Source organism: Felis catus, chromosome B2, assembly GCF_018350175.1.
Source record: "Felis catus isolate Fca126 chromosome B2, F.catus_Fca126_mat1.0, whole genome shotgun sequence".
Lineage (NCBI taxonomy): Eukaryota > Metazoa > Chordata > Mammalia > Carnivora > Felidae > Felis > Felis catus.
The window spans coordinates 123618260-123636291 of NC_058372.1; the positions used below are offsets into that span (position 1 = coordinate 123618260).

An 18032-nucleotide genomic window follows, 5' to 3' on the forward strand; every position below is an offset into this window, starting at 1 on the left:
CTGCCCCCTTTTTTTCATTTCATACAACCACAGACAGATATATGGATACTTCGGAGAATTCACTAATAAATCCTTGTTACAAGGAAAATGGCATCATGGCCTGCACAACATGTTTCGAGAAGATTCATTTAGAAGCTTGCATGCATTCTTTTGACCTACACTGCGTCTTAAGGAAAACCCACATAAGAGATGTCATGCCCTGGACCGGGGTTGAGATTCAAAACTTGGGTCTTGATCCCTCTCTCTCTCTCTCTCTCTCTCTCTCTCTCAACGTCTCTAGAAAAACAACTGCGGAGAGATAGTGACAATCGTAATTACATCCATCTCCAGGAAATATTTACATCTGTTTTTGCACAAAAGGGATGTTGTCTTTTCCAAGGTGAGAACACAGAGCCAGAGAAAGCCAACTCTAAAGTCCCTTCGCAAGTTTTTGACCACACCGGTCCCGTCTTTACACAACAAATGCAGTTTTGACAAGAGCCTATGTAAGTGAGAAGCACTGGCGCGGCATGGGGAAAAGAAGCATGCATGCAAAACACACGAAGTCTGGTTCGAGTCCCCCTTCGTTACCACCTAGAAATTGCAGTTTGGTTTTGGTCCTTTCCCTCCGGGAGGTCAAGCGGAGTCTGAGATCTCCGACGGAGTGGGAGGCCGCGGGACCCCGCGCTCACCCTCCCGCCGGCCGAGCGAGTGCTCAGCCTCCCTCTCCCCTCCCGGCCCGACACCACAGTCCCTCCCGCCTCTCTCCCCTCATCCTGGGCAGCTGCCGGGCCGTCCTCTGCTCACTTGAGCAAGTCCTTGGACTCGGCCGACAGCCGAGCCATGTTGGCGGTGGAGAGAGCGGAAAGGTGCGGCGGCGGCGGCATCTGGCAGATGGTGCAGGGGCAGGGCAGCCCGGCCCAGTGCTGGAAGCCGCTGCCCAGCTGCAGCGCGGGCGGCGTGGAGGGCGCCTTGAGCAGCGAGTGCGGAGGTCGAATAGTGCCGATGGCCGGCAGCGAGGCGGCGGACAGCGGCGACGAGCCGTTGCCGGACGAGAGCGCGCCGCCCAGGATGGGGTGCACGGGGTGCACCGCGTTGGCGGCGTGCGCGGGGTGGCCGGCGGAGTGGCCCACGGTCCCGCAGTGGAAGGCAGAGTGGTGGCCCCCGTAGATCTCGCCAACCAACCTCTTCATCTCCTCCAGGGAGCTGGTGAGCATGAGGATGTAGTTTCTGGCCAGCAGGAGAGTGGCGATCTTGGAGAGCTTGCGCACCGAGGGCCCGTGCGCGTAGGGCATGACCTCTCGCAGCCCGTCCATGGCGAGGTTTAGGTCGTGCATCCGCTTGCGCTCCCGACCGTTGATCTTCAGCCTCAACTGCTGTAGGTCCTGCTCCGACAGCTGCTTCTTGATTTTGTACTTGCTGCTCTCGCCGGTGGCCTTGGCGCCGGCCCGCGAGAGGCTTTCCCCGGGCATCTTCTGCACCATGTCGCCCTGCGTGGAGGAGACCGAGTTGAGACGGCTCTCCTGGTGGTGGTGGTGGCGGTGGTGGTGTTCCCTCAGATACATCTCATCCATGTCCGGCGATGAAGCTCTGCTGGAGACAGAGCTCGAATCAGAATTCATTTTATTACGGGGGATGCGGCCCTACCGCGGGGAGGCTTTAGGTGGGAAATTAAGGAAAATCTTGAAATTAAAAAAAAAAAAAATCTGCACAGCCCAGCGACCCACTTCTCGGTGGCAAGACTTGAGAAGAAAAGCTGAGGCACTGCCTTTCCCCGCCTCTCTCCCTCCCCACTCCCTTCTCTCTGGTTAGGCTGTTTCCTGGACAGCGGGTTGGTGTTTGCTGGGACTAACCTCACGCTGAAAAAGAGGGGCTTTTATAGAGCTGCGGCGGAGAAAAGAGACAAAAGGAACCCTCCTATCTATCCTGGGCTGGTTAGGACGACGTGCCGTCATTCAGGGCGGTGCGCTTTGCTGTCCCATTTTGCAAGGATTCCTATTCATATTCATTGTGGGGCCGCCCTGGGACACCTCTGCTCCGAACCGCTAGGAGCCCCAAGGCACAAAACCCTCTCTGATTGACACACTCACCGCTCCAGCTCGCTCCTTCCTGGATTTTTTTTTTAACTTCCCTCCCCCTCCTCCCCCCCCCCCCCAAATTTCCCTAACCAAATCACACCTAAGGAACCAACCGCCGGAAGGAAAGGGAGCCAGGCAGTAGTCGGAGATTCCTCCGGGTTTCTAGAAAGAAACTGAAACATTCTCTTTTCTTCATAGCTACTCCCAAGTTTTGGGGAATGTGAGCAAAAGAAGTCCTAATGGAAACGTGTCAAGGACAGAGATGCGGTTGGAGGGCAGGTTCCCCGCGCCAGGGGGTGGGCGCGGGGGTGGAGGGAGAGGGGGACCTCGTGTCGCTGGGCACTGTCTGAACTGGTTGGTTATTAGGTCTCTTTTCCTAAACACTGATACGGTGTTCATTTTGTTTATTGAGCCCTTCTGGCCTAATTGCAATGGGACCTCCGTTTGTGGTGAAGGGCTTGCCCCGACACTGTTATAGGGATGGGTTTTCTTTTCTTTTCTCTTTTCTTTTTTCTTTTCTTTTCTTTTTTCTTTTCTTTTTCCTTTCCTTTCCTTTCCTTCCTTTCTTTCTTTCTTTTTCTTTCTTTCTCTCTCTCTTTTTCCTCGTTTAAATAGGTTACTGAAAGAATTTGCTTTGCAAAATTCTCTAACTTCTTAGACCTGGACCTGAGGAAAACAAACAAACAACACCAAAAAAAAAAAAAAAAAAAAAAACAACAAAAACCCAACCAAGGGGAGGGGAGGAAAAGTGGTGGAGTAGCCAGGGAGGGAGTTAGAGATAGGAAGGGTTCCCAAGAACTCCAGAGAGATTGTTCCTGCTGGGACTACCCCGCAGCCCCCGGACCCTGGCGCTAACGGAAGCGGGTGGGGCAGTCCCGGTCGGGAGCTGGCGCGCAGAGGCGGGTAGCATCTGCAGCTCGGCGCCACTGTGCTGGGGCCGGTGGGTCCACGGGGTGGGGAAAGCCGGTGCTGAGGGTCGAATAAGAAACAACGTGTGTTTGTGTGGGCGCGCGCGTTCTGCAGGGAAAGGATCTGGAGAGCCCCGTAGGCGTGCGCGCGTGGGCACTGCGGGCCAGTGCTCGGTGGATTCTGGGGATAAAGAAGAAGGAGGCCTGGAGTTTGGAACCTTCGGTTCCAGGGCGGAGGTCGGCGCGATCTTTCTTCCCCCTTGCTGTGTTTTGTCAATGGGACTAGCTAAACAGTTGAGGGGCGGGAAAGCAGAAACCCTCGGGAGCCCGCAGGAGGCCTCTAGAAGAGCCCGGGCGCCGCCACGCTCTGGGCTCGGAGGAACCCAAGACAGGTGCCAGGTTGTAGTCGAGTGGATGCAAAGTGTGAAACCGAAACAATCCCGGAATCTCCGGCAGTCAGGGCCTCGGACTGCGCGGCGCAGTCAGTGCGTATCTTTGGGACTAGCAAGGTAGAGGAGGCCTCACTTAGCCTCCACTTTGTGGACAAAGTGGAACGGCCAACAGAGAGGGTTGCATGCCTAGCCCGGGAGTCTGTAAGCTCTGCGAGGCTTTGCCTCTTTGGCAGTCTCGCCTCGAAAGCTGCGCTGGCAAGTACCAGTAGGATGGGCAGACGCAACATTGGAGAGGATGCTTTTCTGCACTGAACTTCGCTTCTCTGTAAGAGAAGAAAATGGACGAGAGTCCCTCCTCAACGCCAGGCCCTTAGGGCCCTTGAAGACTGGACTTCTATCCTCCTACCGCCCCCACCTCCGTAGAAGGCAGATTTTTTAAAACGAAGAATCCAAATGATTCGATTTGGAATGTGGAAAGGTTGATTGTCCAAACGCACTTCTAATATCCAAGCCAAAGAAATGTTTCTGAATTCACCAGACCCGTCCCTTTGAGCTCAGACAGCGACATCCACCGAACTGCTTATGAGAAAAAGGGTTCCAGAACATCAGCATATATTCGGACAGTCCTAGGTGATGGTGATGGTGGAGAGGCGTGGTCCAGACCGCCGCCCCCAGCGCTTCTCTGCTGCTCACGTCGGGCGGCGGGGGAGCCCTGGGAACCCCACACTGGAGGAAAAGACGTTTCCCAGCCTTTGGGCCAGTGCACAGGCCCGGCCCCCGCCGCCTCCTGAACCACCTTCCTGACCCTTGGGCATCGACTCGGGCCTTTCTCTTGTCCAAACTGAGAATGCTGTAACTCAGTTTTTATTTCAGGAAGTAGCAAAGTCTAGTCAGAACGATTGATTACAAATGAAGGAGTAGAAAAAGTTATGCTGCTAAAGGCTTTTTTACAAAGCATTAAAAAAAAAAAACTTCCAATTTTCTCAGTGGGCAATATGAAACAAGGTATAAAATTTTCTCACGTTAATCGAGGTGGCAAGGAAAAAGGGAAGCTGGCCTTGAAATACAAACTGGAAACTCACTTTCGGACTGGAAAGACCAACACCAAGCTTCTGGGAGTCCGAACCAGAAGCCCCTCTTCCTCGGCGCCGCCTTTCCACCGAGTGGGGGGACGCAGCCCCTGCGACCAGCTCAGACGGGAACTGCGCTAGGCTGGAAAGGGGCCCCGGGCCTCTGCCTACAGACCCCCTGCCCCTCTAGCGGGTTTATAGCTCCGGCAACGCGAAGGTAGATCTGCCTCACCTGGCAGAACTGCGTGTCCAGGCCGAGGGCCCTCGGCCACAGTCCAGGACGCCGCGCGCCCTCTCCTCCCCGCTTTCCCAAAAGGCTTCTACAGGTGAATGTGAAATGGCCCAAGGTCCAGGGCCCCAGTCCGGCAAGCACTTCTGGCGAGGCCTTAGAGGGGCCCAGAGTCTCCTAGGAGGCTTGTTCCCTATTCCCTATATTCTGTAGGAATTAACATCAAGAGGAGGAAGAATGAACGAAGGAGCCACAACTTTGCTCTCCATAAAATGGGTTGATACTGAACGGGGCGCAAAAGGCAGAGGAGCTCCAACTGGCTGTGCAGGCGCTGTCCCCAAGAGTTTGCCTAGCGAGGTCGCTTTGGACTCTGAGGGTGAACCCGAAACCTGCGCCCAGCCCCGAGCAGGAGCAGGCGGGGAACTTAGAAGGGCGAGCTGCGCGAGTTCCTTCAGAGAACTGTCTCTGCCGGCGCTCACGCCGGGCGTGAGCAGGGGGCGGGGGGAGGAAGGGAGCCGGCGCTGGGCGGAGGCTGCGGCAGCTCGGTGGGGCCGCGGCAGCCCAGAGGGGCCTCAGCCGGAGACGCGCCGTGACCTTGGCCCTGGCCAGGGGCCCTTTCAGAGGGCTGAAACAAGCAAGAAGAGGGAGCCAGCGACCCGGCGGCGGCGCGGGGCCCCGCTCTCTCGGGCCGCACCCGGCGCCCTCGCAGCCTGGGGGCGCAGCGGGGGCGGCGCGGAGGCGGGGGCCGTTCTCCCGCAACAGGTGCTTCCGGAGGCCCGCGCGGGCCGCTTCCCGCCACTCAGTCTTGCTCCCGGCAGAGCCTGTGAGTACTTTGTACTACCCGAGGCGGCAGCGGGTGCGCGCGGGGACCCGGTCCGAAGAGCGGCGCAGCCTTCCCCTCGCGCCCGGGGCGCACAGCCTCAGCTCTGCAGCTCCGGCTCCCGGGAACCGCGCCCTCCGGAGGCTTCCAGGCAATTCCTGTGCGCCCCCCCCCCTCCGGCCCCCACCCCAGGTCTCCGGGGAGCATCTCTTACCCTAAGCCCGGTGGCGCGCCCACCGCTCCGCAGCTCCAGCCACCGAGCTCCTCTCCGGAAGCTGCCGGCTCTGCCCGAGGCCGCGGCGATTTGGGCTCCACGGCGAGCACCCCCCCCCCCCCACTCCTCGTCGGAGTCCGGAGGCCAGTGGTCGCGCTGGCCGACCTGCCGAGAGGCCGCTGTGCGGAGCCGGTGGATCAGCAATGTCCGGGAGCTCCCGTCGCTCGCCCAGCCTCAAACTTGACCGGCGGAAACTTTGGCCGAGACCGAACGGCGGGAGGCTGCCCTGTGGGCTTCACCTTTTACCCCAGGCCCCCTTCCAAAACAAAAACGACAAAAGGGGAACCCCAAACATCCCTAAGGGTGTTCCGTCGTGGGCAACCAGGGGAATAGCCTAAACACTAGCTGAGCACGGAGGAAGTTCTCAAAAAGTAGTTTTGTATTTGAGTAAAACAATCACTTCACCACATTAGCAGTGGGGGCGGGTCGTTGAAGCAGTTGAGTTGATCAAAGAAGCCCTTAGAGAATGAGAGAGAAAAAGAGAGAGAGAGAGAGAGAGAGGGAACAGTTTTTATAAAAATTAACGGCAACAGAAATCTCAGGCAGGCAGGAATTCTCTCCTCTTGCAGGCGCGCGTCCCGGGTGCTGGAGTGTGGCGCGAGCACTGAACTCCGCGCCCTGCGGTTGGAGATACCAAAATGGAAATCCCAACCATCAAGTAGGTGCTAGAAGGGCCCGAGTGGGTGGATCTGGACAGACCGCCTAAAGTGTTTCAGTGTTCTGGGTCTCCCCATATTTTGCATCATATCTTGAACATTCACTGATCTAGCGTTTTCCCCCCGTCTTTTTTAAAAAAAATCTGGCTTTCCTACAGGAAAAAGCAGACGTTGAAGGACAGCAGAATTTTATGAGGTGATAGTAACTGCTTTTTTGCAACGTTGGGTGTGATATTGGAGGAACTGAGGAAGTCCCAGAATAGCATAAAATGATGAAGTGCTAATTATGTGAGCGTATAGACGAGTGAATACGTTGGCAGAACTAGAAGTTCGATTTTAATGATGTGTAGGAGCAAGCCTGGCTAGCACTTACAGACTAATTCTCATTATTGAAAGGCTGCCTGAAGTCGAAGGAGGTAAGAACTTCTAGACTTCCTTTACAGGATTTCGCTCAGTCAGTGAGCATACTTCAGTACTGTTTCTTCTTTCCTTTCTGGTAACACCTGCTCAGTTGCCAAAACTCCTGAGTTTCCAACCCTGAAGGAAGCCTATAAATTGAAAGCATTTTTCCTCAAGATTGGAATGTTTAAGTTGATGTAAATATCACTGGTGATCAATCACATGGACTGATGAGTTCTATTCAGATTTGCATACTTAGACACACATTCTTGGCATGTGCCCTGACGTTTTGGATGTGTGGCTCTGTTAATCCCAATCCTTTAAGAAGCATTAAGTGGATGATGTATTAGTATCTTATTGTTATTAATTTAATTCTTTGTGACTTTATAGTTAAAGACACTGTATGCAGCTTGATATCTTACTATAAAATAGCACACAATATTAAATTCTGCTTTTGCAAGTTTTTGCATCATCTTCTTGGCATAGTCAGTTAGATAGTTACGTTCAACACATATTGCTGTGTTCTTTGCTAAAGTGCTTATGGAATTTAGTTTTATTTTAGAGACAGAAGTTTATTTTAGATATAAATATCTTATGCAGCATATGTGTTATTTTCATTTCGTGTTCAGTAACATTCAGGCTTATACACAAAGTGTGTAAATGAATGGATGCCACCAAGAGATCGGAATATAAGAACCTATGTATAGATCAACAGAAGATTAAAAAGATGTTAATATTTACGTCGTCAGTTTCTTACACTGCTTTTTATTATAGGTATTCATACACATATGTTCTGAAACTTACATGTGTATTTGTGTGAATACGTTAAAATATTTATTTGAAGTCTTGGAGTCCTAAATAAAAAGAAATGTTATTTTTCCGATGCTAATCAAGACAAGGGGAAACATTACACACCTGTTCATAAATAGAGTTGGAGTTAATAAGTTATATTGACCCCGAACAAATACAGATTTACGCACATTATTTTGAGAAAATGATAATTGAGGTGTCTGCTACTGAATCTTGAAAAGTTAAAATGGCAGCTTTCAAAAATGAACATTTCCATGGCTGATTCATTTTATGCGGAACCTGTGGTCTGGACCAGACAGACTCTGCTTCATCACTTCTAAAAAGAAATGAAAATTAATATATGCTCCTTTCTCATTATATTTTTCTATTTATAAGTATTTTTATTTTATTTGCGTAACAGACTGAATGTAAAAGTTTATAAAACCAAATTGTCACCATTTACAATATTGGCCGAATTTGTATCTTCATCTTTACATATATCATAATATAGAATAAAATTGGACCAATTATTCAGACAATTCAAACCTCAAATCTTGTTATCTTTTTCTTTTGGTGGGGGGGAGGGTGGGAAGAAAAGAAACAGGCTGAAAGCAAATTATCACTCAAAATTTGTAGATATTTATCCTATATTTTACTTGCAGATCAGTCTGAGTTTCCTGCTCAACAACTGAAATGATATTCTCTTTTTTTTTTTGAAATGATATTCTCAGTACTATCAGCACTTTAGTAAAAACGTCAATTGTTAATTTTTACAACATAAAAAGATAACATAAATTAACATATTTTCATAACATGGCATTATTTAAGATACTGATGAAAGAAACTTGATAATCTTCTAAATTCACATTTTTCCCCCTAGTAAATTTTATTATTTCAAAACCTTTGTAATGAGACATAGCAGAATCCTGGACTACTTATGTTCACAGATGCAGTTCAATTAGATACTTCGGAACTTTGTTTCTACCCTATTTTATTACAGCAAGCCTCATAATAGGAGTAGACTGTTAGGAAAAAAAAAACAACTTTGTAATGGGGGCGGGGAGAAAGAGAAGGAGGTCATATAAAACACTGTGCACATGTCCTTAGATCATAATACATAATCCTGATTCTACCTTTGAGTGAATTTTATAGAGTTGTTTGTAGGAAAGCCCTCCTCAGATATATGTTTACTTTATATACTTAGGGAAATGTTACCGTTGATTCTAATATTTTAATAGAGAGCACGTCTGTGTCTGCTTTCTAAAGTCCGAGGGATAGCAAGTTTGCTGATCTCATATAGGTGCCCAGGGAACCCCATGGCACGCTCCTCCAGGACTCATTCATCCTGCAATGTGTTGTTAAGCCTGAGATAAAGCTGTGGGAATGAGAACACTGAGTAATCCTTCGAGGATGGTGCTTCTAGGTACTGGAATGGGTCAGAAACTGCTTTTAGAAGGAAAGTGGAAAACTGAGAACACTGTCAGACTGAAACCCTGCTAAGAAATAGAATTTTTAATAATTAGTACTATAGATACCCTAATGCTGTTGAACGGCGCTCCCGAAGAAGTTCTTTAGTTTTTCAACAAGGAAAAAAAATCTTTTATTTGTTTAAAAAACCTTTTAGCTTTATATTGAGGACAACTCCCGTGTCCCAAGAGTTGCTCATAAATGCAATAATGCGTTTGCTTAAATAAGAGTACAAGAGTAGAAAGCATAGTTAGGAGAAGACATTTTTATTTTGTTGCGTGTTATTTCTAAGCTGATTTAAAAATTCTTCCCAGAGTCAGTTTCCACCCTGCTCTGGGGAATGGTTTCATATGGCTTAATTGTAGGAAAACAAAAATGTGATTATGTATATACTTTTCAAGTACAGTTGCTATAATTGTCTCATCTCTTCATCTTTATCAAAGTTTTGCCTCCTATAAAAGTAAAGCTGTGGATAATAGCTCTTTGGCTCCCATTAGATTTATTAATTGAAGTAATTACATTAAATGGAAAATAATGCCTTTGGGGAAAGTAATGCCAACAACAGACATCCCAGAGAAAAATACTGCTAAAAGATAATGTGTGGCAGGAAAGATGTGGGCCAAGAGTCTAGAACCAATTCAACTTAAGAGTTTTAAATAGCTGTAGAAACTAAAAAGTAAAGGGCATATGCAGCTTGGCATTGAAAAACTTTTTAAAGACAGGACTAGGATAACAAGGCAATAGCTCCTCTCAATGTGGTGTCCTTCACATCCCTCTTTGCAAAAGCCACCAATAACAAAGGGAACAAGAATACATGTCAACAAAGAACACAAATACATAAGGAATATTGCGTAACTTTCTTTAATAAATTGTCTTCTGGCCAAAGCTGGCAAATACCATGGGATTAGAGGAAAGATGAGCTCTTGGAGGGATATAAATTATTAATAATAATTAAAAAAATTCTTTTGGGGGCGCCTGGGTGGCTCAGTCAGTTAAGCCCCCGACTTCAGCTCAGGTCGTGATCTCGCAGTCCGTGAGTTTGAGCCCCGTGTCGGGCTCTATGTGCCTGAGCCTGGAGCCTGCTTCAGATTCTGTGTCTCCCTCTTTCTCTGCCCCTCCCCCATTCATGCTCTGTCTCTTTTTCTCAAAAAATTATAAACATTAAAATTGTTTTTAATAAAAATAAAAAACTCTATTGCTGTAAACATACGGATTCCACTTGCCCATTGATGAGAGTGCCTTTCTTAGGATATGAAGACTAGAGAGAAGGTAGGACCCAAGAAAGACTTCACAACCCAGCAAATTTCCTGGATAGGATTTGCTGCTTACCAGCTGTGCACATTTATGTAAGTTTCTTACCATTTCTTTTTTCTTTTCTTTGTTTTTAAGTTTATTTATTTATTTCAGAGAGAGAGAGAGAGAGCACAAGTGGAGTAGGGGCAGAAGACAGAGGGAGAGAGAACTCTAAGCAGACTCTGCTGACACAGTGCAGAGCCCAACGTGGGGCTCAAACCCACGAACCCCGAGACCATGACCTGAGCTGAAATCAAGAGTCGGACACTCTACGGACTGAGCCACCCAGGTGCCCCGGTTTTTTCACATTTCTGAACTTTTGTTTTGTCATCTGCACAGTAAGAATGGTCATGATCATGGGGCGCCTGGGTGGCGCAGTTGGTTAAGCGTCCGACTTCAGCCAGGTCATGATCTCACGGTCCGTGAGTTCGAGCCCCGCGTCGGGCTCTGGGCTAATGGCCCAGAGCCTGGAGCCTGTTTCCGATTCTGTGTCTCCCTCTCTCTCTGCCCCTCCCCCGTTCATGCTCTGTCTCTCTCTGTCCCAAAAATAAATAAACGTTGAAAAAAAATTAAAAAAAAAAAAAAGAATGGTCATGATCATGACATATGCTTTTGTGAGAGTTAGCGTTTTGCAAACCTCTTAAAATCATGCAGTAGTATGCTTTTGAAATAAGATTTTTTCACCCTGTCTTCTGTATATATTTTTTACATCCAAAAATATTTGTCCAGCTTTATTCTTCTATAAATATTATCTTGGTATTCTTTTAAAATTGTTTTATATCTATTCTCGCTATTAAGGCAGGGCTCATTCTTCCCCATTGTCCCCACTCTCTGGCAAATTGGGAATTCGTAATAAATATAAAGCATACCAAAGTACCTCTTAGAAATTGGAGCAGGTGCTTGGAGACTGTATAACTTTTAGAAATAAAATTAAGGTATAGAATTCATGAGTTATAGAAGGTAGTATAAAAAGTGCTCAGTTCCTCTAAAAAAATATGGCTGGGAAGTGTCTGATTGTTGATTAGATATAAAGAAAGACTTTTAGAAAAAACATGATTTAAAATTTGTTTTGTTTTTCTCTTATGGAAAGCCCTCCAAACCAATAGGCTTATTTGAAGTCTGGGTCCCAAACAAAAATTTTCAAGCTCAGTCTTGCTATTACTGTCTAATCACACATCCATCCTTGATATCCAGGCTCAGGGCGGGGAGTCTTTGGGCCTCGTAGACCAGGATCGGTCTCATATGGAGAGGCAGGGTTGTGGTATTTGCACATTCAGATTTGGAAACGTTGCCAAATTTTATTCTAAAAGACCTTCCAGTGATTGGCACTCAGTCAATCCTACTTTCATCTGGCCAGAGTCCTACCACTGATATCTTGGGGGGGGGGTGGGGGGGTGGAGTCACAGTGTATTGCTTTCTCATTCATTCATTCCCACATTTAAAAAAAAAATTTTTTTTAACCTTGATTGATTTTTGAGACACAGAGAGAGAGAGCATGAATGGGGGAGGTTCAGAGAGAGAGGGAGACACAGAATCTGAATCAGGCTCCAGGCTCTGAGCTGTCAGCACAGAGCCCGATGTGGGGCTTGAACTCACGGACCGTGAGATCACGACCTGAGCCGAAGTCGGATGCTCAACCGACTGAGCCACCCAGGTGCCCCTCATTCCCACATTTTTTGAGTGGTCCTATGTATCACTTCAGTTAGAGGTTCTGAGGAAACAAAATCAAGGAAAACATAGCCTCCTGAATCTAGGTGCTAAAAAGACAAGAAAACTAATCATCTCCTGAAAGACAATATAAAGGTGACGTTGAGGTTTTGGTGATTAATATTGGTTATTTTAACAGATTGGGCACTTATTTGGGAGGTACAAGAACAGACCCGAAGGATCTTTTTGTCTTAGCCTGTTTCTCTCTGTACAGGACATTTACTTGGAAAGTGATCCCAGATAACAGGAGTGGGGGTGTGGGACAGTAAAACAGAGAAGGAGAAAGGATCAGTACAAAAGGTGTTTTGTCACGCTGATCACTGCTATGGACAACTGGGCCTTGACTTCTCTTGAGTCCTTCTTGTGAATAAATAGAATGCGTTCACCCAAGGGTGAAATGGAGAAGCATTTATCCATTGTTTCTAGCCTCTCCCCTCCCATTGGTGAGAGCTGTTCATGATTAAATACCTCCACAGTTCTGGGCCGCACACGTGGGAGTGACAAGGCAGTCCCCACAGGCACTCTCACGAAGCCCCAGACAGAAAGCAAGGGATGTGCAGTGCACCTGTGGCCTGCAAAAGCCGGACTGAAAAGATGGGCCGCGAATATGAGAAGTAGAATACAGGAAAAGTCTGCTGATTTCCACATGGAGGAAAGTGATGAGTAAGTGACATCTCTGAGGTAGGGTGTGGCCTAAAGGGGATTTCTAGCCCCAGGGTAGGACTGTGGACAGGCCTGCAGTAATGGACATTTGGAGAGAGTGTTTGAGGAGCCATTGCAAGAATTGAGGGACGCTAAGGCAATTTACTTTGCCTCAAGCTAGTCCCAGATAGAACCCTTGAAGAGTGCTCCAAATGCAGAATGCTTCCCAAAGATACGTCCCAGAAAGTGTCTCACCAGCCTCTATGTCACTTTGGCTCCTCTACCCTAGGTCCTGAAGGGATTCCTCCAGATGGCTGTAAGTGTAATTGGGAAACCTAATGTCCATATTTACAACAAATACATTTTTTGATGTGAAGGAGATCTACCATGATGGAGAGCCTTAAAGCCATAATGCCTATATGATTTCCTCCTATTTGTTCTTGACCACTGGATATTTTTAAAAGTCATAATATCTGAGAGCTCTTTTTTCAAAGGTTAAGTTAAAAACGGAAGCAAGAAGGGCATGTACTAAAATGGAAAATTGTTTCTTGTTTGTAATGGTAATGTCACAAGGTCTCTCCTGTCACATGAGGACCATAATCTTATTAAAATTGCCAGATGGCTCCCTCTCTCTCTTTTCCTGTCCCTCCCCTGCTTCTGTGCACTCTCTCTCAAAATAAATAAATAAACATTGAAAAAAGAGGGGAGGGTGCCTGGGTGGCTCAGTTGGTTAAGCCTCTGACTCTTGATTTTGGCTCAGGTCATGATCTCATGGTTTGTGAGATTGAGCCCTGCATCAGGCTGCACACAGCTGAACCTGCTTGGGATTCTCCCCTGCCCTTCTGTCCCTCCCCTGCTTGTACTCTCTCTCTCTCTCTCTCTCTCTCTCTCTCAAAATAAGTAAATAAAAATTTTTACTTTTTTATTAAAAATAATTTTATTAATTTTTTATTACATAGGTCTGATGCAGCTTGACAATGTAGAAATTGTGTACAAAATGCCTTGCCAGCCATGAATTCCTTACACGTTTACAATATAAATGTATTTATGATGTTCAACTTTCCAACGTTAAATCTTTTCTATAAATATAACATAACTCTCCACTTATTTCCTCTTTTGAGATGCATTCAATGCAATTTAGAATTTTTCCTGTAAAGGTCTCACATATCCTTAGTCAATGTCAATTCTCCTCAATTTGATGTGTCGTTTCAGTAAAATTTAGCACAAAATCCCAGTAACATATTTAATAGAACTTGAGCTAACTCTAAAATATATAGAGAGGAAAGTAAAGGACCAAGAATAGGCAAGAGTCTTCTGCTGAAGACGGGTACAGATGAAATAATTGCACTATCTGATGCCAAGGCTTATTTTAAAGCCTAAGAAGCAATGGCAGTGGAGAATTTTTACAATTGGCCAATGAATAGAATAGAAAGAGAAGAAGGGTATCCGTGTGAATATCAACCACTGAAATATGATACAGAGAGTATATGCATGAAAGGGGAGAAAGATGTGGGGAAGAAATGGTTATGCACATAAGACTTTGAAATTTGGGGCGCCTGGGTGACCCAGTTGGCTGGGTGTCCAACTTTGGCTCAGGTCATGATCTCAACTTCTGAGTTCAAGCCCTGCACCCGGCTCTGCACAGACAGATCAGAGCCTGGAGCCTGCTTCCAGTTCTGTGTCTTCCTCTCTCTCTCTGCCCCTCCCCTACTCACATTCTGTCTGTCTCTCTCTCTCAAAAATAAACATTAAAAGAATTTGTTTTAATGAAATTAAATCCCTGCCTCAAATCATAAACAACAATTAACTTCAGGAGGATCAGATTTAAATTTCAAGAGCAAAACTTTAAAACATTTAATAAAAAATTGATACATTTATGATTTTGAAGTAGAGATACATTTCTTAAATAGGCAAAAAAAATGGATAAAGGAAAAGGTTGATAAATGTGACAATATTAAAATTATGGACTTCCTTTAATCAAAACTTGTCTTAAAGGATGGGAAAAGGACTATTTTCAAATTGAGAAAAGACCTTTGCAACATACAAGACCAATAAAGGGGCGCCTGGGTGGCTCAGTCGGTTAAGCCTCGGACTCTTGATTTCAGCAAAAGCCACGATCTCGAGTTTCATGAGATCAAGCCCCACCTCGGGCTCCATGTACTGACAATGCGGAGGCTGCTTGAGATGATCTCTCTCTCAAAATATATAAATAAACGGAAAAAAGAGAGACATAAACAGAAATATCACATGAGACAAAATCCATGTGGCCAATAAACTTACAAAAAGTGGGGAGCTTGGGTGGCTCAGTCAGTTAAGCCTCGGACTTCAGTTCAGGTCATGATCTCACGGTTCATCGGTTTGAGCCCCAAGTCAGGCTCTACGCTGACAACGTGAAGCCTGCTTGGGATTCTCTCTCTTTGCCCCTCCCCGCCTCTCTCTCAAAACACATAAAAAAACTTAAAAATAGATATATATTAAAAAAAAAAGATGTTCAACTTCATTAAATAGTCAGGAAAACACAAATAAGGGCCACAAGGGGATAGCATTTTAAATCCATTTAAATGCCAAGGACGAAGAAGTTTGAAAATACCAAATATTGACGGCACTTGTAGTTCAACAGGATCTCATGCATTTCTGGTGGGAGTATAGGTGATACAGCCTCTTAGGAAAAGTTTGGTACTAGTTTCTAAAGCTGAACATTCACACACCCACGACTCAGCAATTCTACTCCTAGATTATATGCCTCCACTCAAAACTGTTGAACCTGTACTCCTGCAGATCTGCCCTGTACTAGAATGCTCATGGCATCCCTGTTCCAGTAGCAAATGGTTATTAATGGGAAAACAGTGATATAAATTGGGGTATACATGCAGAATTATTCAGTAGCTTAAATGAAGAAACTATACCTTCATGCAAAAATATGAGTAAGTTGGGGCGCCTGGGTGGCGCAGTCGGTTGAGCGTCCGACTTCAGCCAGGTCACGATCTCGCGGTCCGGGAGTTCAAGCCCCGCGTCAGGCTCTGGGCTGATGGCTCAGAGCCTGGAGCCTGTTTCTGATTCTGTGTCTCCCTCTCTCTCTGCCCCTCCCCCGTTCATGCTCTGTCTCTCTCTGTCCCAAAAATAAATAAAAACGTTGAAAAAAAATTAAAAAAAAATAAAAAATAAAAAAAAAATGAGTAAGTCTTACCAACACAAAATTAAGAGAAATAATGAGAGTCCAGGAGATTACAAAGAGAATGATAACATTTCTGTAAAGTTAAAACAACAAAACAACATACTTATTAAAAATACACAGAAAAGTGGAAAAACTATATATATATACATATATATTTTTAAAATGTTTATTTATTTTTGAGAGAGGCAGAACACGAGCGGGGGCGGGACACAGAGAAAGAGGGAGACACAGAATCCGAAGCAGGCTCCAGGCTCTGAGCTGTCAACACAGAGCCCAACGTGGGGCTCGAACCCAAGAATCACGAGATCACGACCTGAGCCGAAGTCGGACGCCCAACCGACTGAGCCACCCAGGTGCCCCAAAACTATATATATTTTTAAAGAAAAGAACAAAAGTAAGAGAAGGATCAGCCCACATTCCAGATACGTGGACACTTGAGGGGATGGAGGGAAAAATATGGGACAGAAACAAACCACAAATTATAGAAGACATTGTCAGCGTTCCAGTTTCTGTATTGGGATGGGTGTTCACAAGTCTTTATTGTATTATTCAGAATAAACACAAACACACACACAGGGACCAATTATGGGAGCGTGCTATGAACAAAGAATTATAACTAATTGAATTCCCTGTTCTTGTGGCCCCCCAAACAAAGCGAAACAAATAATAAGAATGTACCCTGAAATGGATAGCTTGGTATCCGTTAGTTGTTTGTATAAATACAAAGTGGCATTTATAGCCTTCATGCAGTGGGACTCATTTTATCTCTTCAGCTCCCATCCTCGTCCATCCTGACAGAGAGCCTGGATATGAGTCCGTTTTCTTTCTTTCCACACATCGTGTTCACGCATTCCATGCTTCTGAGTAGAGTTTCTTCTGCTGTGCATCGCCTCTTTATGTCTCCTCACCCATGCAAATTTTGTTTTGTTTTTACATTTACCTAAAATTCAATCTCCTTTAAGAAACCTTCCCCCCCAAAAAAATTTAAAAAAAATTTAAAAAAAAAAAACAAAAAAAAAACAAAAAACGCCCGGGTGGCTCAGTCGGTTAAGCATCCGACTTCGGCTCAGGTCATGATCTCGAGGTCTGTGAGTTCGAGCCCCGTGTCGGGCTCTGGGCTGACAGCTCAGAGCCTGGAGCCTGTTTCCGATTCTGTGTCTCCCTCTCTCTCTGACCCCCCCGTTCATGCTCTGTCTCTCCCTGTCTCAAAAATAAACATTAAAAAAAAATTTTTTTTTAAATTTAAAAAAGAAACCTTCCCCAATGACTTTAAATCCCTGAAGTGTTTAACTTCTATATCACATGATACAGTTCTTAACCAGATACGTCACACTTTCGGTATTAATTGATGAGTACATCTATTGCATGGCATAGTGCTTTTTCTTATGAGGGGACAAAAATTTGATTCATATCCGATCCCCATTTACAAAGACTCTAGAGAGGTCACAGACATGAAAAAAATTGCTATCGTACTAGATTATTCTAGCCATGGTTTGCTAGAACTTGAGTGGAGAAGTAAAAGAAGGTGTCACAAGAACACGAGGCATCTTGGTTGGTTCTTGAAAGATCGGGGGGAATCTCTAAAGGCCAAAAATGGCACGAGAGGGGTATTCCGGGTACAAATGATAAGAACTAGTATTTGTTCAGTATTTACTATGTGCTAAGTCTGTCCCTTAGAGTTTGTATCAGTCAAGCTAGATTAGCTGAGGCTAACAGGTACTCCAATGGCCTTGCCTTAAAGATCTAAGTTTTTTCTTATATTTAAAAGCTGAAAGAAGGCAGTCCAGGGCTGAAATGGTGGCTCTGCTTCCTAATGCCCTCAAAGAGCTTATTATTTCCAGTTTATCATTCGGACACGTCTAGTGTGTGACCCTCGTGCTCTTGGCTCAAAGTGGTAGTTACCACATCTGCATTCCAGGAAGTGTGATGGAGAAATAAAGAAGAAAGGAGCAAACATCCTCACACATTTATCTCTAAGAAGTCAGCGCTGGTAATAAAAATCATTCTAGTTATTTTAAGCAGTAGAAGATTTAATGAAGAAAATCACCTGCCTAAAAAACACCTCTGGAAGGACTAGAGGGTTGGGCTCTTGGCGTGGTCTCCAGGAACGACTCTCAGAACAATGCAAAAATAACCAACCTGGAGGTTGCAGTT

At 45.8% G+C, this 18032-nt stretch overlaps 1 protein-coding gene across 1 annotated transcript; it reads right to left on the minus strand.

Moving 5' to 3' along the window:
* Positions 1-271: 271 nt before the first annotated feature.
* OLIG3 (oligodendrocyte transcription factor 3) lies at positions 272-1624 on the minus strand. Its single transcript, XM_019831653.3, has one exon. The coding sequence runs from the start codon at positions 1599-1601 to the stop codon at positions 783-785; it is 819 nt and encodes a 272-aa protein (XP_019687212.2). The 5' UTR covers positions 1602-1624; the 3' UTR covers positions 272-782.
* Positions 1625-18032: the final 16408 nt, after the last annotated feature.